A 19401-nucleotide genomic window follows, 5' to 3' on the forward strand; every position below is an offset into this window, starting at 1 on the left:
CTATGGATTGTGACTGTGTGTTTGTCTTTCAACCACTGCACAAATGAAGTTCCGAAAGGAAAATAAAGTAATTTGAAGTTGAAGTTGAAGTTGATCTGAGGTCATAATTATGAGTTCTAGACTAGAGACATTTATTCTGTAATAATAATAACCGATGGGTGGCGCTGGCGTCTAAACCTAAACTAACTATCACAACAAACTATCATTACACATGGGCAAAACAGAGTCCATTCTCTTCGGTTCAAATAACAAACTCAGCAAGACCGACGGCTTCTCGGTTACAGTGGGTGACAATATTATCACAAGGAAAGATGAAATTACCTACCTGGGTTCCATCCTAGAGGCTAATCTTTCCTGTGACAAAATGGCATCCAATGTAATAAAAAAAGTCAACCAACGAACGCGATTCTTGTACCGGATCTCCTCTCTGGTAAACAAGAATACCCTGAAGACTCTAGCAGGAGCACTCATTCAAGGGTACTACGACTATGCTTGCACCTCATGGTACCAAAGCACCTCAAAGGCACTAAAAAACAAATTACAAACATCTCAAAACAAGCTAGTCAGACTACTACTTGACCTGACTCCTAGAACCCACCTCACCCCTGCCCACTTTGACAACCTAGGATGGCTTAGAGTAGACGACAGAGTACAGCAACTTGCAATGGGCCTGGTCTACAAGATACACTACGCGACCAAGGTACCCATGTACATGTCAAAATACTTCCCAAAGGTCAGTGAATACCACGATCACAACACCAGAGGGAGCTCCACAAATCATGTAAAACCCAGATTCGGCTCAAACAAGGGACTAAACACGTTTCGCAATTATGCCACATCAATGTGGAACGCCCTGCCTAAAGCTGTAAATGAATGTGAATCACTACCCACCTTCAAAAACACTCTCAAAAAACACCTACGTGAGACTGCAATTCGAAACTGGCCCCTACAAATGTCCTAACCTAGTTGTACAGTAAATGACCAAGTAAGGCTTTGTCAATATTCCAATGTACAGTGTAAAATGGGTGTGTGTCCCCTACCCCCCCCCCCCCCCCCCCCCACCTCCAATGTACAGCCCTCACCCAACCCACCCAACCCCACCCCACCAACCTCCTCCAATGTACAGTTTCTACGCCAAATGTATATACACTCCTTTTCTGGACACTTTTGTATCACAAACAGTACTGTATTTGCAAATCTGATATGTCATAAATGTATAGATGTAGCAGTACTGTCTATCTGTATGTCATGTATGTCATATATGTTATGATGAATTGAAAATGGGGGACCCTGATGTAAACAAGACGAAAGTCTTTCTCTGGTCTGCATCCCCTTAACAATTGTATGTATTGAGATGTACTGTACTGTACCCATTCTGCAATCTGTTAATAAACTTTTCAATCAATCAATCAATCAATCAATCAATCAATCAATCAATCAATCAATCAATCAATCAATCAATTCAACTGCCGTATTCTAACAGAAGAAGCGCTGAGTATCGCGATGAGTCGTCTCTCGGCGTGACCTGGAGCGTCCTCTACACTGTACTGAACTGTTTGAGATCTGACAGCCGGTCACCTCATCAGGACACCAATTTCAAAACCATGGTCTTCGAAGAGAAAATGATCATGAACGGGGAACCCGATGATGTAAGGCACTTCTCCTCATTTCCGATCTATTTCTAAACCGGTGATATGTTTGGTAGCTAGCTGCTAACGTTAGCTAATATCAGCTAAAGTCAGTTGTGTAGCTACAGCAAGCTAACGTTAACCCATTCGTAGACATACAGCACAGTGCAGGCTAGGAGTTAAACATGGATGGATCGTGGTATCATTTGGTTGGATGTTATTTTACATTATTATGTTATGTAGTTATATATTAAGTTATGTCACTGGCTGCTGAAGTCGCAGGTTAACCACAGTGTTCGTTTACACTTTACAGTCTATGGTTCTTCATACTCATAGCAAACACACTCATACTTCATACGTCTGTTTATACCGCAGTCTCTTACTGGATGACCGTTGAGTTCATATAAATGATAATAATGTGACTCTCTTTCAGGAGGAAGAGGAGGAGGAAGAAGCGGAGGAGGAGGATATGGTGGTATGTTCCATCAGTTCATTCCAAACAAACACCATTACAAACAACAAGACAGATGTTAAACAAATAACACCACAAAGCAAAATTTCAATCATTTACCAGATTGAGGCATAACTGATTAATTCTCTATGTGGTTGAGCCAAAAGCAATCTGCTTGGCAGTGGAAATATTAGCAGTGGAAGGTGCTAATTTGGTAGAGGCACACAGCTTCTCTCTATCAGCTTCCCACTCTCTCTCTCGCCAGGTAATGGAGTAACTTTACAGTAAAAGCTCAGCCTTCTCCTCCTGTGTGTCTTCAGTAGGAGTCGCATCCTTTGACCGATATTGTTTGATGCCCGCCTCTTTTTCTCGCCGCAGTGCAGTCCTTTGTAAAGCAGGAAGCTCTCGTGGTTGCAGGCAGATCTGTGATGCCATTCACTGCTTTTATATTGGATATCAGGTTGGAAATGATTTAGGCCAGATTATTTTTCTATTTATCTCCAATAACTTATGCCAATAGAAGAAGTCTTTGTCATGCAGCAACTGAACACACGCATGATGTAAGATGAGCGACACAGAGGAACACACACACACACACACAGTCACACACACACACTGCCTCTCTGCACTTGACCCATCCCGTCGTCCTTCCCTCCCAAGGGCAACCGGGAGCTGACACGGGCCGCGCCCGAGGGCCAATCCAAGTGCTCCTGTCCCTCTTCGTTAGGGACGCGACAGCGTTAGCGATCTGTTCAAGGTTTATCTCTTTTTTTTGGGGCGGGGGGGGGGGGGGGCACACCCTTGCGAGCATGGGGAGAACAAACTCCACACAGAAAGGCCCGGGAGATACCCCACCTGGGTACCTGGCAACCTGGTCCCCAAGCGGGAATCTAACCCACGACCTTCTTGCTGTGAGGCGACAGTGTTAACCACTACACCACCGTGCCGCAATACCTCATGAACAAAGCATGCGTTATGGCATTATTGATGAATATATATTTATAATTGGCAGATGATACATTTTTACAATATTAAATTTTTATTTTCAAGAACAGTGGATCAAAAACCAAGGCACAAATCAAACTTGGGCTTGGTGGACCATGACACTCATATCAAATAATACTATTATTTCAGGGTTAGTGGCTTTAATGGTTGGGCCTGTGAATTTGAAAGGTTACTGACCGGCAGAGAGACGGTAATAATAATATAATAATAACTTTGTTTTATATATAGCCTTTCAGAGGACCCAAGGTCGCTTTACATAAGGGGGGGGGGGGGGAGATGACAAATTAACAAACATAGTGGACAGACACGACATATAAAGTGAGAAAGTTAGGGGTTAAGTTGAAGAGGTGAGTTTTGAGCAGTTTTTTTTAAATGAGTCCAGAGTTGGGGCGGTGCGGAGTTCTGCGGGGAGGGAGTTCCAGAGGGTGGGAGCTGCCACACTGACAGTGGTAGATTTAGCTGATTTGCCCACTTTCCACCTGGCAGTGTGTTGCATGTATTATTCTTAAGAGTGTTCTAGAAGGATTTAATCACAGTCTGTTGTCCTGTTGTAGGATCCCCTTGATTCAGTGCGGGAGAAGTGTGAGCTTGCGGAGCATTGCGTCCACAACAGAGCGAGACTGGAGCAGTGTGAGACCCGCGTGGCGTCTCGGTCTGCGACGGTGGAGGACTGCACCGAGGAGCTGTTTGACTTCCTACATGCCAGGGACCACTGTGTGAGTCTGACGACTGCCCTGGTGGCGGGAGCTATGGGACCATTATTGACCATTATTCATCAGCAAACCTTTATTCAACCAGAAAATAAAAACCCATTGAGACAGAGGTCTCTTTTTCAAGGGTGATCTGGCCAAGAAGGCAAGCACAGATGATGACAAAACATACATAACAAGACACAATACGCATACAGTAGACTACCGTGGGGCGGCGTGGCTCAGGGGTAGAGCGGGTCGTCCAATGATCGAAGGGTTGGTGGTTCGAATCCCGCTCAAGCCCATGTCCATCCCACTGCCGTTGTGTCCTTGGGCAAGACACTTAACCTACTTGCCTCGTATGAATGTGTATGCATGTGAATGAATGTTGGTGGTGGTCGGAGGGGCCGTAGGCGATGATTATTCGCCACGCTTCCGTGAGTCTGCCTCAGGGCAGCTCTGGCTGCAATTGTAGTTTACCACCACCGGTATGACTGTGTATGAACGAATAATGGACTCTGTAAGCGCTCTGGGGTTACTGGGGTGTCATGAAGAGCGCTATATAAATCCAATCCATTATTATTATTATTACCATACAACCCATATTTTAAATGAAAAGTCAAATTCAGTTTTAAAAGAATACAAGCATAATAAAACAATAGCAATCAACCAACATTTTAAATTCAACACCAAAGCAGGAGCAGCAGGTAGAAAGTATTTAGGATATTTTTTAGTTTAAAACAATACAAGGAGATCGGAGAGGCCAGTTTGAGACGTGTCTGGAGGTTATTCAGGGTCAAGGACCAAAAGAAATATTGATCCTAGTATTCACACGTAATGCTCAGGTTGGGTTCCTCTCAACCCTCTTCCCACCTTGGGAACCATTTTGTGAGATGGAGCTGGTGAAATGTATGACTAGACCAAAGGTTCTTTGTACGAGTTCCATGGGAATAGATTGCTGTGCGATAACTCAATAATAATGAAACTAAATAATAAGCTTGGTGCCTATTTATTGTAGCTTGTGTTTTTAGTGTTAACCCCATAGAACCGTCGGACGTCCTCACAATTCAGCTGAAATTACTGTCTTTTGGAAACTGTAGCAGGCTCAGTTCTAAAGCTGTGTGACGACGAAGGAGATATCAACAGAAACTAGAGATCTTGAGGGATCTCAAATTCTCCCACATCACACCTGTCCTCTCCTCACTTCACTGGCTCCCTGTCAAGTATAGGATTGACTTTAAGATCGGTCTCCTCACTTACAAGGCCCTCCACTCCCTAGCACCTGATTACATCTACAACCTCCTTCAACAATACACTCCCTCCCGCTCACTCCGCTCATCCAACTTAGCCCTTCTGAGCACACAACACTACCGCCTTAAATCCACAGAAAACAAATCATTCTCCTCCGCTGCTCCCCGACTCTGGAATCAACTCCCATTACACATCAAAGAAGCCCCATCCGTAGAAACATTTAAGTCCCACCTCAAAACCCACCTGTTCAAACTTGCATACCCTCACTCCTGACGCCCCAACCCCTGCATCACTTACATTTTCACATCTGTACACACCTATATTTTAATATTATTATTTATTTAAAAATGTTCTCTCTGTCTTGTCTCCCTTTCTCTGTATTATCCCCACCATGTCGTCATTGTAAAAGTCCATGTACTTTTGTCTGTATGCTATAATGCCATGTATGTAAAGCGCTTTGAAATGCCTAATGTAAGGCGCTATATAAAATAAATGTATTATTATTATCTGTAGATATCAGCCATTCCATAGCTCAACCAGGAAGTGATGGAAATATTCTCCCAAGTTTAGCAACATTTTTACTCATGCAGAAATATTCAAGTCCAGTTTGTGTAATTGTCAACTATGCTACTTTGTTAGTGTGTTGTTCCAAGTCCAGTGAAGTGAGACAAACCTCTCTTCAGATCTGTCTGAATGGTGAAAGTTTTATGTTTTACCATCACTAGTTTAATTCCACATTTGATTAAACGGTGCAATTTCTTTTATATATTGAGATGCAAAAGGAAATCTCATGGTCATGGAAAAGCTGGAAAATACATATTTAGGCTAATTGCAGGCCTGAACAATTTATGGAAAATTATACATGTCCAAATAGTTTTGGAAATGTGTTCATACTCTTGTTTTCACAAGGTCAAATAATAAATGTCAAGCTTGGCTGCTGGTAGATCTTATCTTTTTGAAGGAATAACAACCCAGATAACATATTTCCAGAGTGATTGTTGGAGCTGTCCAAAATAAATATTGGGACATTCAAATCAACTATTCAATGTTAAATGTATGAACTGAACATATAGACATTGGCTATTTGTCATATGGAACAGTCACGGAAAAGTTCTGGAATTGTATCAACAAAAATGTTTAGGAACCCTGAACTGATTTATTTTCTTTTTTTCTTTAGGTGGCACACAAAATCTTCCATTCTGTCAAATGAAGTCCTTCCTTGCAGATGCTATTCTTCAAATAATTAATTATATCCTATATGAGAACAGGGTAATTTTAAAAGATCTGTGTGTGGGTCTGTTGTAACTTAACTGTATGTATATCTATTAATGTGAATACATTGTAAATTAAATGTTCAAGCAGCGTTGAATTTGTTTGTCTGCATTCACTAAATGGTCATCATGACTGTTTTTGTCTATTACATTTAAACACTGGAAAAATACTGTGAATAAAACAGGAGGAATTCCATAAACTGATATTTTTATTTTATTTAACCAGGTAGGTCAATTAATTAAGACCAAATTCACAATGAAGGCCTGGTGAGAGGACAAAAGGGCCTCTTGAAGGGTAACAGGGAAAGGATTGATTGAAATTTGTATTAACAGATTGCAGAATGGGTACAATACAGTACAGCTCAATACACACAATTGTTAAGGGGATGCAGACCAGAGAAATACTTTCGTCTTGTTTACATCAGGGTCCCCCATTTTCAATTCATCATAACATATGACATACAGATAGACAGTACTGCTACATCTATACATTTATGACATACCAGATTTACAAATACAGTACTGTTTTTGATACAAGAAGAGTCTAAAAAAGAGAGTATATACATTTGACAAAGAAACTGTGACCAAAATGTGTTAATAAAATAAAATAGAGACAAATGATACATACATCACAGAGGTATTGGAAATAATTAAAACACACAAACGACAAAATACAATTACAATGTAATAATGTATATAGATGAAACCAAGGCTGGGTGACAGTTGCAGCAGGTGTGTGTAATAAACAACCATAGTTGCAGCAGGTGTGTGTAATAAACAACCATAATAAACTGAGATGGGGGACGAGCGCCCTCTAGCTGCAGAGCCAACACTCTTCACTTTGACTGTCTGCTGCGCCACAGTCATCACATTAATAACATCGTAGCGATGGAGCAGTAGAGACCTGCAGATTGCTGCAATAATGCAATATCCATATAAAGCTCGTGCTTGTATCGACACGCCTTGTATCTGTTTAAACATTGCGTTTCGGGTTAACGTTTCTCACTACTAGACGATTGAAGGAGCGCTTGGCCTACTTAGCTAATAGCTCACTGGTCCTGCTTTCGGATGGAAAGGGCAAAGCAACTTGTTTTGGGAGCCGAGCCGAGTTGGACGACGTGTCTGACCGCTACAGCATGTGGGGTAGGAGCCCTGGTCCTGCTGCTCAAATGGCTCGGAGGACAACGGGCAAGAAGGACTATTCTGAAAGCAAGAGACCGAAGGGCAGCGACCCTGCTCAGGGCAGAGCAGGCTGTCCGTCAATTCAAAGAGACGGTAAGAGTGTTGTTTTTCTTTCTCTTTTTCTTTTTGTTGTTGTCTTATCTCACTTTCTCTGTATTATCCCCACCATGTCGTCATTGTAAAAGTCCATGTACTGTGTTTGTCCATGTACTTTTGTCTGTATGCTATAATTCCATGTATGTAAAGCGCTTTGAGATGCCTAATGTAAGGCGCTATATAAAATAAATGTATTATTATTATTAATATTATCTGTAGATATCAGCCATTCCATAGCTCAACCAGGAAGTGATGGAAATATTCTCCCAAGTTTAGCAAATATTTTACTACACACAGTATGCAGACATATTCAAGTCCAGTTTGTTTCCATAGGTTCCAAAATTCCATTCCAATAATGATGTAGTATAATTAGGTATCTTACCAAAAAGGGCCTTAAAGATGAACAAATACCAGTAGTGTGTGTTGCGCCTCTCCATCAGCGAGGACCAACCAACCTTCTCATAAAGGACACGGTGATGAGTGTCTATCATTAGTGATGCATCTCTGAGGGCAGAGTGATAGACGGAGTCCAAGGATGTACTGTCTGTAACTTAAGTAAGGGTTCAGGCCGCAGCATGCCTATTATCACCATAGTCCAGGACTGATAAGAAAACTGCTTCGACAACAATTGAGATATAGAGTCATGGGATAGCAAAGAAAATAGTTTCATTCTTTGCACACAGAATTCAGGATCAATTCAAAGCAGAGAGACAATCTGAGAAGTGAGCGCCACGTCAAGGTTCACTTTCAGCCTTAAACAGTAGTAAATAAATCGAGGTTTGTATACATGAAAAAACTGTCTATGATGTGGAATGAATACTGATAAGCCTCCTGCGTTAGAGGCGAGCGCCTTGCCCACTGCGCCAATCAGCCGTCCATAAATATTGACAGTGTTTCTTAAAGGGTAACAATTATATGATTTTTCTATAATACATTTATAGTATATAATACATTTATATTATAGTTTATAATACATTTAATTATATTATAGAAAGATTTTTCTATAATCTAATTATAATACTATAATAGAGTTGGATGATGTTTCACTGTCAAATATCTTTAATTATGATATTTTCAGTTTTACTGTGGTATCAGCCACTGTATTAATAATTGACCATGGTACTGCCATGATACAAATCATGTATCATCATGGTACCATTTTTGTACTTAGATAATATGAACCAATTTAACCATGATAGTGTAACCGAGTGGATTTGAACCTGAGACCATAGGATCCACAGGCGGCCGCACTAACGAGCTGAGCTAAAGGGTCAGACCCGTTAGTAGGTGCTGGTTGACTGCGACCGACTCATCCGTAGTTTACAATAGCATAATAAAAAACAATTACCTGAGAAATGCAATAGATTATACAGAGCTTGTTGTCGTACTTTAACATAGGAACGTTTCGTAAGGGTACTGTCAGTCATAGATGGTAGTGTCAGTATGTTGACTTACTCATTGTCTAACTTACTTGTTTCATATAGCATCCATTGACGGACAGCCCTACCATCATAGCTCTTTCTCTGACCGAGTTGACAAAGCGTTTGAAGGAGGGAACACTGAGTCCTGAAGATGTGTTGTATTCATACATGGAAAAGGTAAGAGAAATTAAGTTAATGCAATAAAGATATTGAGGTATGTGCTATGTTCCAAACCACTTTCAGATTTCTATTCACTCACCCTACACTGACCTGTCACTACACTGACCTGTCACTGACCTGTCACTACACTGACCTGTCACTACACTGACCTGTCACTACACTGACCTGTCACTACACTGACCTGTCACTGACCTGTCACTGACCTGTCACTGACCTGTCACTACACTGACCTGTCACTGACCTGTCACTACACTGACCTGTCACTACACTGACCTGTCACTGACCTGTCACTACACTGACCTGTCACTGACCTGTCACTACACTGACCTGTCACTGACCTGTCACTACACTGACCTGTCACTACACTGACCTGTCACTACACTGACCTGTCACTGACCTGTCACTGACCTGTCACTACACTGACCTGTCACTGACCTGTCACTACACTGACCTGTCACTGACCTGTCACTGACCTGTCACTACACTGACCTGTCACTGACCTGTCACTACACTGACCTGTCACTACACTGACCTGTCAGTGTCTTCGATTTTATTTGCCATGTATGGACGAATCCACATTGGAATACAGGTACAGAGCAATACTGTACAGATACAGCCGGGAAAAGTCCAGGAACAGCTGTTTGCCTGACGTTATGACGTCGTTTGGCATGATTAATGTTAACAATGACCAGCGGGGGCGCTCTCATACAGCTGGTGACAACTGCCCGACGCGCCGGCTTTTTGTTCATTCATTGGAGGAGCTTCGCGCTGGACTAAGCTCGAGTTCCATTCAATTCCATTACAGCTGGTGACTTCATTCATAGGATGCTACAACGTCCTACAGTATGTCTACAGACTGCATGAATGAATGTTGCTGAATTAAAGAATGAATAAGTTAAACGTGTCAATTCAGCAGTCAAAGTGTATATATTAAAACGTGTCAAATCTAACTTCATTAGATGGCCGACGTACGGCTCTCTTGTCCATTCATTTCATCAAAAGAAAGCGTTAGTGTAATGCTTCTTGGTAACAATAAGTTTGTGTACGCAATGTTGCTGAATAAAATAATTAAACCGTTAAGACCTGTCGAATTAGCAGTCAATGTGTATATTTTGTGTAGTGCCAGGTGGGCTCTCTTTATAATGGATATATTTTGTCTAGTACCGTGGTCTAGTGGTTTAAGGTTATTCCTTTCAAGCTGACGCCCCGGGTTCGAATCCCAGCGGGTCTAATATATATATATATTTTTTTTTTATTTATAAAATGAAATTGCCCGCAACGATGTGCATAATACAATAGTAATAATATATAATAAGAATCCAACCAATAGAGCGACATTGTGCAATAAACAAGTAAACAAAGTAGGGCATATTTTACAGTAGGGCACTTTGAAACAACCAATCACGTTGCGCGATAGCACGAGCGATGCACAGTCAGGAAGTAATGTTACAGCTGAGTTCACTCATTCCGAACGGCGAAATGTAAAATGCTACCCAGGATTGTTGCGTTTCGTTATAAAAACTATGCGGTGATAAACAAAAAATGAATCGCAGTATGCAAAACGTGCGGTTCGAGGATCACAGATGTACTATGGTGACAGATAAGGGGGGGGACCCTGATGTAAACAAGACGAAAGTCTTTCTCTGGTCTGCAATGTACAGTGTTGTTTGTACAGTTGTACAGTGTCCCCCACCCCCCACTCCTACCCCCCCCCCCCCCCCCCCCCCACACTCCTAACCAACCCCCCCACCCCCACCCACCTCCAATGTACAGTCCCCCCCCACCCCCACCTACCCAATCCAATGTACAGTTTCCATGCCTAATGTATATACTCTTTTTGTATCACAAACAGTACTGTAATTGCAAATCTGGTATGTCATAAATGTATAGATGGAGCAGTACTGTCTATCTGTATGTCATGTATGTCATATATGTTACGATGAATTGAAAATGGGGGACCCTGATGTAAACAAGACGAAAGTCTTTCTCTGGTCTGCATCCCCTTAACAATTGTATGTATTGAGCTGTACTGTACTGTACCCATTCTGCAATCTGTTAATAAAGTTTTCATTCATTCATTCATCCCCTTAACAATTGTGTGTATTGAGCTGTACTGTATTGTACCCATTCTGCAATCTGTTAATACAGTTTTCAATTAATGTCAAGATGTCCTCTCCATAAAAAAAACGATTGAATTGCTCAGAATTTTAAATTATGTCCCCAATAGGACATAATATTAATATTATTCCCCAGTATGACACAATAAACACAGAATGAATGCCCCCCCCCATAAAAACATACTGCCAAATTACTTCCACCCTCATCTCCAAAACAGTTGGCGTGAACAAATAATACTAGAGACAGAATGAGTTTTGCTTCTTTTTTTGGTTTTTCTTTTAATCAGTGAATTATATTCCCATCCATATCCCCAACTTTGTGATTTTTACATACTGATCAGACGGAGGCAGAATAGCCTGCACATACATCAATGCATCTCTTGTAAGATATGAATTGCGGCATACATTTTCCCAAACATGGTGCTGTTGGCGTCAAGCACAGGAGGTGAGGGGTGGATTGTCACCACCTGTTTAGCTAGGGCAGAGCGCATGTAGAGGGCATAGAAGAACCAGACGAGGCTGAAGATGCACAGGCCGATGGAGATGTTGATGAACACTTTGCCCATGTCAACCTTCTTCTTCTTCTCCTTGCGGTGCCGCTATATATATCAACAACAATCATTCACAAATAATAGACCGGAACAGGAATGGAAAGGAAACGTCAGTGACGTCACATACTGGATTTACTACATCGCCCTCTGTAGAACACAAATGAGCAAGGGCGCACATAATAATAATAATATATTTAACACCCCCACTCGAACTTAGCTTATTGTGGTACAAAACAAAAATATATATATATATATATATTCTCCCTCTTTGGCCTTCAATACAAAATAAACAACAACAACAACAAAAAACATATTGGCACATCCATGCTTTTCTTTCACTCTAACTAAGTGCCAAACAAATACTGAGCAAACTTCTTCAGTTGTAGCTTAGTGGCTGGTTTTGTCATCACATCAGCAATCATGTTGTCAGTAGGACAATATTCCAAACATATCCTCCCACTATTCACAGTTTCTCTTATGAAGTGATATTTTATATTAATATGTTTACATCTTTGCCTGTTTACAGGATTCCTGGCTAGTGCAATAGCTCCTTGGTTATCATCATAAACCTTGGTTTGTGCATACTGACATCCATCAATACCCTTGAGTAGCTGTTGCAAATACATACACTCCTGTATGGCTGATGCTAAGGCCATGTATCCTGCCTCGCAGGTAGAAAGTGCAACTGTTGGTTGTCTAGCCTGTGTAGGTGTGACATTGGATTGGCAACCCCCACACACACCATTGAAATGCTAATTGTTGGGGGACCCTGATGTAAACAAGCAATGCAAAGTAGAACTTTAATATGTACTTTCTCAGTCAGTGCTAAATGCAGTCCTCTTATGCAGCATCACTTTTCACATCAAAACAAAAGTAGAACTGTAATGTGGACTCAGTCAGTCACACTTATTTAACATGATCAAATAATTATTATAATATTTTTTACTTCACTTTGAAATATTATAGTGAAATATTTTGCAATGTTGTCGCATTTATCTTGTTGAAATCCTCCAACAGGCTCTTTTTTGTAAGTTGACTGGTTTGCACACCAATAATACAGTGCAATAATAGACATATGGTATGGTATTTATTCTAGACAACAAAACATATACAGATCGTTATACAGTATATACTGTGTAGGACGTTGTAGCGTCCGTCTAATGACTTTGCGCCTCCTGGCGGCATAAAATAGAACAGCAGCCTGGGTTCCTAATTCATTTCCACGACGTGATATAACCGTGCGCACGTCGCGGCAAAGCGCCCAGGAATACTAAAAGCTTCATCTGTATGTCTACAACTAAACCAATACAGGAGCAGAGCAGAAAAAAACAGTATAAAAGGACAAATGCTAAGGTTAAGAATAAGATCAACATCCCCTAAAGTGCATATCATAGTAAAGTGCATAATGCATAGAGGCACTGTTACGACCCCTGAGGTCTAAGGGTAAGGGCTGTAACATAAACGTTGGTTGACAGAAAGGATGACCAGGTTTGTAAACTAAATAATATTTATTGATATAAAAAGGAAGCACAGAGGGGCGCCGGGGTGGCGCACTGAGGTGCGGCGCAGCTGTCCCGGGTTCGGCTCCCAGACCTGGCGACCTTTGTCTTCCCCCATGTCTCCTCCCGTTCTTCCTCTCTGCCGGACTTAAATAAAGCCAATGGAAATCTACCAAAAACATAAAAAGAAAGGAAACACAGTGCCCCGTTCCTCGTACGTGGTTCAACTAAGCCGATCAAATGTCCTATTAGCCAGCTTAAATTAACCCCATGATTGATGTCAGGCTATCTCAGTTTCTCGAAGCCTGATTCGGTCTCAAAGTATCTCGTTAATTCGAACCAGACTTGAGTACTCAGGATACTTGCGCATGCCCGTCTTATCTGAAAAGGGGGACGTGTCGATCCCCAAAAGCCATGATAACGGGAAGATATCGCCCACAAGTTAAATGCACATCTTATCTATATTGTATATATGTATATTGAACACTTTTGTTTGCACTTGTTACGTACTTTTGACTTCTATTTTCTACTTATCTATTACATTTTTTATCTACTGTAGCACACTCTCAGGAGCAGAACAGGAAAAAGCATTTCATATAAAAGTATTCTGTATTTTTGTATGACAACTAATAAAGAAACTTGAAACTTGATAGGCTAATTTTAAGTCCCTCATCGTCTGTGATTGGAGCGGAGTGAGAGGCGGAGTCACGGAGTTGGAGAGAAGAAGTGGGGACAGAATGGGTTGGAGAGTGATAGGCAACCTTCGGAACGAAGAAGCCACCTAATGATGATGATTACCCCAATTATATTTCTTTAAATGTGCCTGCTGGCAGTAGGCTTGTTAATGGAATGAATAATGGAATGAGATCTTGCTAGCGAAAATAATTACTTCAACTCTTTCAGAATAAGTAGATAAAAACAAGCCCAAAGAGTATCAAATTGATACGAATTAATAGATACTTATGAGGATATATGTACTCTATGCGTGTAGGTATCATGTACTATATAAATACATGGTTCCCAAAGTTTTCAGGCCGCGACCCCCCGAAATAACGGTGTCAAAGAGCCGCGACCCCCACTATTATAGGAGGTGGTTGAAACATGCAAACGTTCACACGCACACATATGCATTGGAGGCTTTTGACAAGCACAATAACTACACAAAATAACACAATAATAAAACAACCATAAAATGAATACATGTAGTGCGTTTCATTTAGAAGGCTAATGTTCAACTCACCTAATGAGATGGATGGGCACTATGCTTGAAGCACAACAAGTCCAGTCTGGGTTTAATTTTGGAGACAGCGACTCTGAGATCATCCTCCACATTCAGACGTGATCTGTACTTATTTTTTATATAAGTCAGTGCAGAGAATGTTTTTTCGAATAGGTAGGTAGATCCAAATGGCGGATAGCTGTGTGTATTCCCCCTCAATTGATATCCAGTCGGCATCGGAGGTGCGAAGCCAGCCAGACGCATTCTCCATCAGAAACAAGCATGCCTCATCCCGCAGCTCAAACAGGTGTGGTGCAGTATGTAGGAAATCCATAGGCTGAATATGATCTATTATCAGCATATTAGGTCTATTATTTTACATTTCAAAAGCATTTATTTGACCAGTTTAATGTATTTTAATTGTTTTTAATTGTAGGCCTATTTCACACATTCTATGAAATCAATACATTCTGGAAATCATCTCGCGATTCTCATCCTATTGGATTCTTATTGTATTATTGTATTATGGCATTATTGTATTATTGCACAATCGTTGCGGGCAAGACCCCCCCGCATTTCACTGTATACTTGTATGCCGTGACAAATAAAACTCTTGACTTGACTTGAAAACATTATTCAGAATGGTATAATGGGATCAAAGAGCACCTACAGGAGGCTGCAATTCGAAACTGGCCCCCGTAAATGTCCAAAATCCCCCTCCCACCCACCCCCTCCCAATGTACAGTTTCCTCCCCCTCGTATGTATATATTTTCTGTTAGGATCTCTGTTTAACAGTACTGTATATTTGCATATCTTGTATGTCACAAATGTAACAGTACTGTATATCTGTATGTCATAAATGTCATTATGAATTGAAAATGGGGGACCCTGATGTAAACAAGACGAAAGTATTTCTCTGGGTCTGCATCCCCTTAACAATTGTGTGTATTGAGCCGTACTGTATTGTACCCCATTCTGCAATCTGTTAATAACGTTTTCAATCAATCAATCAATCTCTGAGGAAGGGAGCTGCCATTTTCCGAGGGAGTGGCCAGCTTATCCAGCTAACTTAACTAAACCTGCGCTGGAGCAGGTTAAAAATGTTCGATCTGTTGCCATAGTGATTTAGCCAAACCTGCTTCGTGGAACCGAAAAGCCTGACTTATGTCAAGTTATCCTGAAGTTTAAACAGGGTGTGGTGATCTGGGATTGGGTGGTGGGTGATGGTTCAGGATTGGGTGCAGGAATCCTGAAACCCATCCACCAATTGGTGATGTGCTGTATAGTAGTCCACCAATGGAGGGGCAGGAATAGCAGGGACCAATGGTGGAGGACGGGTTCTGGCTGGAGGGAGGAAACAAAATGGAGACGAGACAAACACTGGGGAAGCAAATACATTGGGATGTAACAGGCACAATTTACAGTAAAAGTGCATATAATCAAAGTGCGTAATGCACAGACACACAGAAACAGCAGTTCCACAACCTGACTAGTAACACACCAAATTAAAAATAAGATAATATACAAATCTAGCCTTTGGAGTTATTCAGGCTGCGCACAGCACTGGGGAAGAAACTCTTAGTAAACCGAGAGGTAGAGCATGTGATAGAGCGGTAGCGTCTGCCCAAGGGGAGGGGGACAAAGAGGCCTGCGGCTGGGTGACCAGACGGGTGGTTGATAATGCCAGAGGCACGGGAAAGCAGCCTGGCACCATAGATCTCTTCTAGAGCTGGCAGACTAACCCTGATTGTCTTGCGTGCGAGACGCACAATTCTGTTCAGAGATTTCTTCTCCTGGTCTGACTGTAATGTTACCAAACTATACAGTACAGAAGGAAGTAAGAACGCTCTCAATCACACAGCAATAGAAGTTATGTAGAATCACCCTGTTATTAGTAAACTCTTTCAGTTTCCTAAGAAAGAAAAGACGTTGCTGGGACTTTTTAACAATGGTGCTGGTATTGGAGTGCCAGCTCAGGTCATTTGAAATAGTGACCCCAAGAAATTTAAAACTGCTCACGATCTCCACCTCTGAGCCATTTATGGTAATGGGGAGATGGGATACCTTGCTGCTACGTCTAAAATCAATGACTAGCTCCTTCGTTTTGGAAGCATTCAGGGTGAGGTTATTGGTCTCACTCCACCTAACTAGGTTCTGCACCTCTGATCTGTAAAGTGACTCATCATTTGAGTTTATATGCCCAATGACAGTAGTATCATGAGACATTTCCCCAAGGGGATCAATAAAGGAATATCTTATCTTATCTTATCATCAGCATACTTTACTATCAGATTGGTATCATAGGAAGCAGTACAGTCATGAGTGCAGAGAGAGAACAGTAAAGGGCTAAGAATACGGCATTGTGGCGAACCAGTACTTAAAACAATTTCATCAGACATTATTGTTTCCAATCCTGAATCTTTGAGGTCTCAAAATTAAAAAGCTAAAAATCCATTCACAGACAGCGTCACATAGACCCAGACACTGAAGTTTGTGGATCAGATTAGATGGAATAAGTGTATTAAAAGCAGAGCTATAATCGATAAAAAGCATTCTAACATAGGAGTTTCTCTTACCTATTGTTCATACACAGAATTAAGAGCTAAGGAAATAGCATCATCTACTGATCTATTTTTCTTGTAGGCGAACTGCCAGGGATCAAGACAGGTACAGTAGAAATCTGACCTTTTATATAATTCAGCACTAGCCACTCTAAACATTTCATTAAAACTGAGGTTAGAGCAATAGGTCTGTAATCATTAAGACAAGTCACAGGTGATTTCTTAGGAACCGGAATGATAGTAGAAGCTTCCTTGAAGCTCCTTGGAACAAGGCGACGCTCCAGTGAGCACAGGGGCAAGCTGCTCAGAGCAGAGTCTGACGGCCCTGGGAGGAATGCTGTCCGGGCCAGTGGCTTTCCTAGCCTTAGTACTGGACAGGATCTTGCGCACCTCATGTTCTGTGACAGTCAGCCCAGACAAGTCACTGGAGTTGGAAGGAATAAAAACAGGACGCTCTGTGTTACTTAATCTGGAGTAAAAGCTACCGGGGAGCGAGTAATCACCTACAGCGGAGGCAAGGCCCCGTCACCTACACTGACCTGTCACCTACTGTGTCCAGCGACCGCTTGTGGACTGAATGTCTGTTTATCTTTAACTACAATATTCCTGGGTGACTTCTGCAAATCATAAACCACATTGTTCTGAAGTAGTAGTTTTTATTGTTTTATTAGGGTTTCAAGCTCGAAGTGCAGAAACCCTATTGTTTTTGTGTGAATATATATATATTTCTTATTCATCTACTTCAGAAATGCTTTTGCGATGCATGGATGAGATGGTAAATGGTAGCAACATTAACTTTGACCCATTGATTGGAAATTGTGTGTAAATGCTCTCCAAGAAATATGACCCCACTTGGCCTAAAGGGGGCGCTATAATTAAAGGTCAAACTTTTGAACTTTGAAAGGTCAGAACTCCAATTAACTTAAAAAAGGTGTGGCTAAGTACATAAATAGATGCAAGTCAACAACCGCCAATCATCATGAAATTTGCAGGGTATGTCCAGATATAGACCTGAAATAGACCTGAAAATCTCATTCAAATCGACCACTAGGGGGCACTACAAATGTACAAAATGTGCGTGGACTAACACAAATCTGATTATGTCAACGTTTTCTTACCCAAACATTACAAAACTTGCAGGACATGTTTCATAACACTGCTGAACCGTGTGTGTGAACTTACTTTGTAATCCTAATGATCATCAATATCGGCTTGAAACCCGCAGATCGCCGCTTGCGGCTATATTTAATTTTATTGTTGCAGTCAGAGGGAATGTACGCACATCCATATATCCGTATATACTTTATAGGCCTGGCCCATCAATCATCAATCAGGACAGCAACGCTTGCATGATTGTCTTTCTCGTAAAACGATCTCAGTACCAGCCTGTGTGAAAGTAAAAAACGTGAGCATACTCATGTTACCGTTTTTCCACAGACATTGGAAGTGAATAAACGACTGAACTGCTGTACAGAGATTCTGCTGGAGAGTCTTGACCAGCTGGAACATGTCGGCTCCCGTAAGGAAGGTCTCCTGTATGGGGTCCCTATAAGCATCAAAGACAACTATGGATACAAGGTGATTTCTATGCCGTTCCCTACATGTTTGCCAACACTGAGCTTCTCCTGAAAATGATATCTCATGTTTGTTTGTTGTTTTTTGTACCAAGGGTCATGACTCTACCTGTGGTGTGCTCTGCAACCTGGACCAGCCAGCTGCACAGGACAGTGTGCTGGTTCAAGTGCTGAAGAGACAAGGAGCCATTCCCTTTGTGAAGACAAATGTTCCACAAGGCCTGCTGAAGTAATTGTTGTACCAGTTCAGCAACCTGTCGAGCATTCGAGTCTACCGTGTTTTTAGACAATGAGACTCGATATCACACTGCAGGTGTCACTGTAGTCGTTTGGGTAGAATATCAGGGACAATATGTTGTGATTTTATGCTGAACAAAAATATAAATACAACAATCTCAAAGTTGTTACTGGGGTTTTGCTGTTACAGTTTATATCAGGACATCAATCCATTTGAAATAGTGCTGTACATTCCTCTGTGTCCTCTCACTGTCCTGGAGTGTTCAGTCACTGTCACTTCCGTCTTCTGGGATTTTCATCGTACTGCCCTTGGGTTTCATACCACGTCCTCTGTGTCCTAGACCTAGGGTGTCCTGCCACAGTTTGTGTCGTGTCCTCCCAGTGTTCTAGACCTAGACCACTGTCAGAACAGGGTAGGACCGGGCTGTGGCAAGACACCCCAGGGCAGTATAGGATCATGGCGGGACA

General features: G+C 41.6%; 2 protein-coding genes across 2 annotated transcripts in view; both read left to right on the forward strand.

The window, feature by feature from the left end:
* The first annotated feature begins 1530 nt into the window (after positions 1–1530).
* On the forward strand, positions 1531–6387 carry uqcrh (ubiquinol-cytochrome c reductase hinge protein). Its single transcript, XM_084309839.1, has 4 exons — positions 1531–1649; positions 2062–2103; positions 3639–3800; positions 6202–6387. Exons 1-4 carry the CDS (start codon positions 1605–1607, stop codon positions 6232–6234), a joined length of 282 nt encoding a protein of 93 aa, XP_084165965.1. The 5' UTR covers positions 1531–1604; the 3' UTR covers positions 6235–6387.
* Positions 6388–7130: 743 nt separating this feature from the next.
* The window catches only part of faah (fatty acid amide hydrolase), a 30323-nt gene continuing 18052 nt past the window's right edge, over positions 7131–19401 (forward strand). The window contains exons 1-4 of the mRNA XM_084310151.1: positions 7131–7570; positions 9058–9171; positions 18560–18700; positions 18792–18925. Of these exons, the coding sequence (XP_084166277.1) occupies positions 7364–7570; positions 9058–9171; positions 18560–18700; positions 18792–18925 (596 nt within the window). The 5' untranslated portion in view covers positions 7131–7363. The remainder of the gene's footprint in view (positions 7571–9057; positions 9172–18559; positions 18701–18791; positions 18926–19401) is intronic.

The sequence above is a fragment of the Notolepis coatsorum genome (genome assembly GCF_963971535.1).
Source record: "Notolepis coatsorum genome assembly, chromosome: 3".
Lineage (NCBI taxonomy): Eukaryota > Metazoa > Chordata > Actinopteri > Aulopiformes > Paralepididae > Notolepis > Notolepis coatsorum.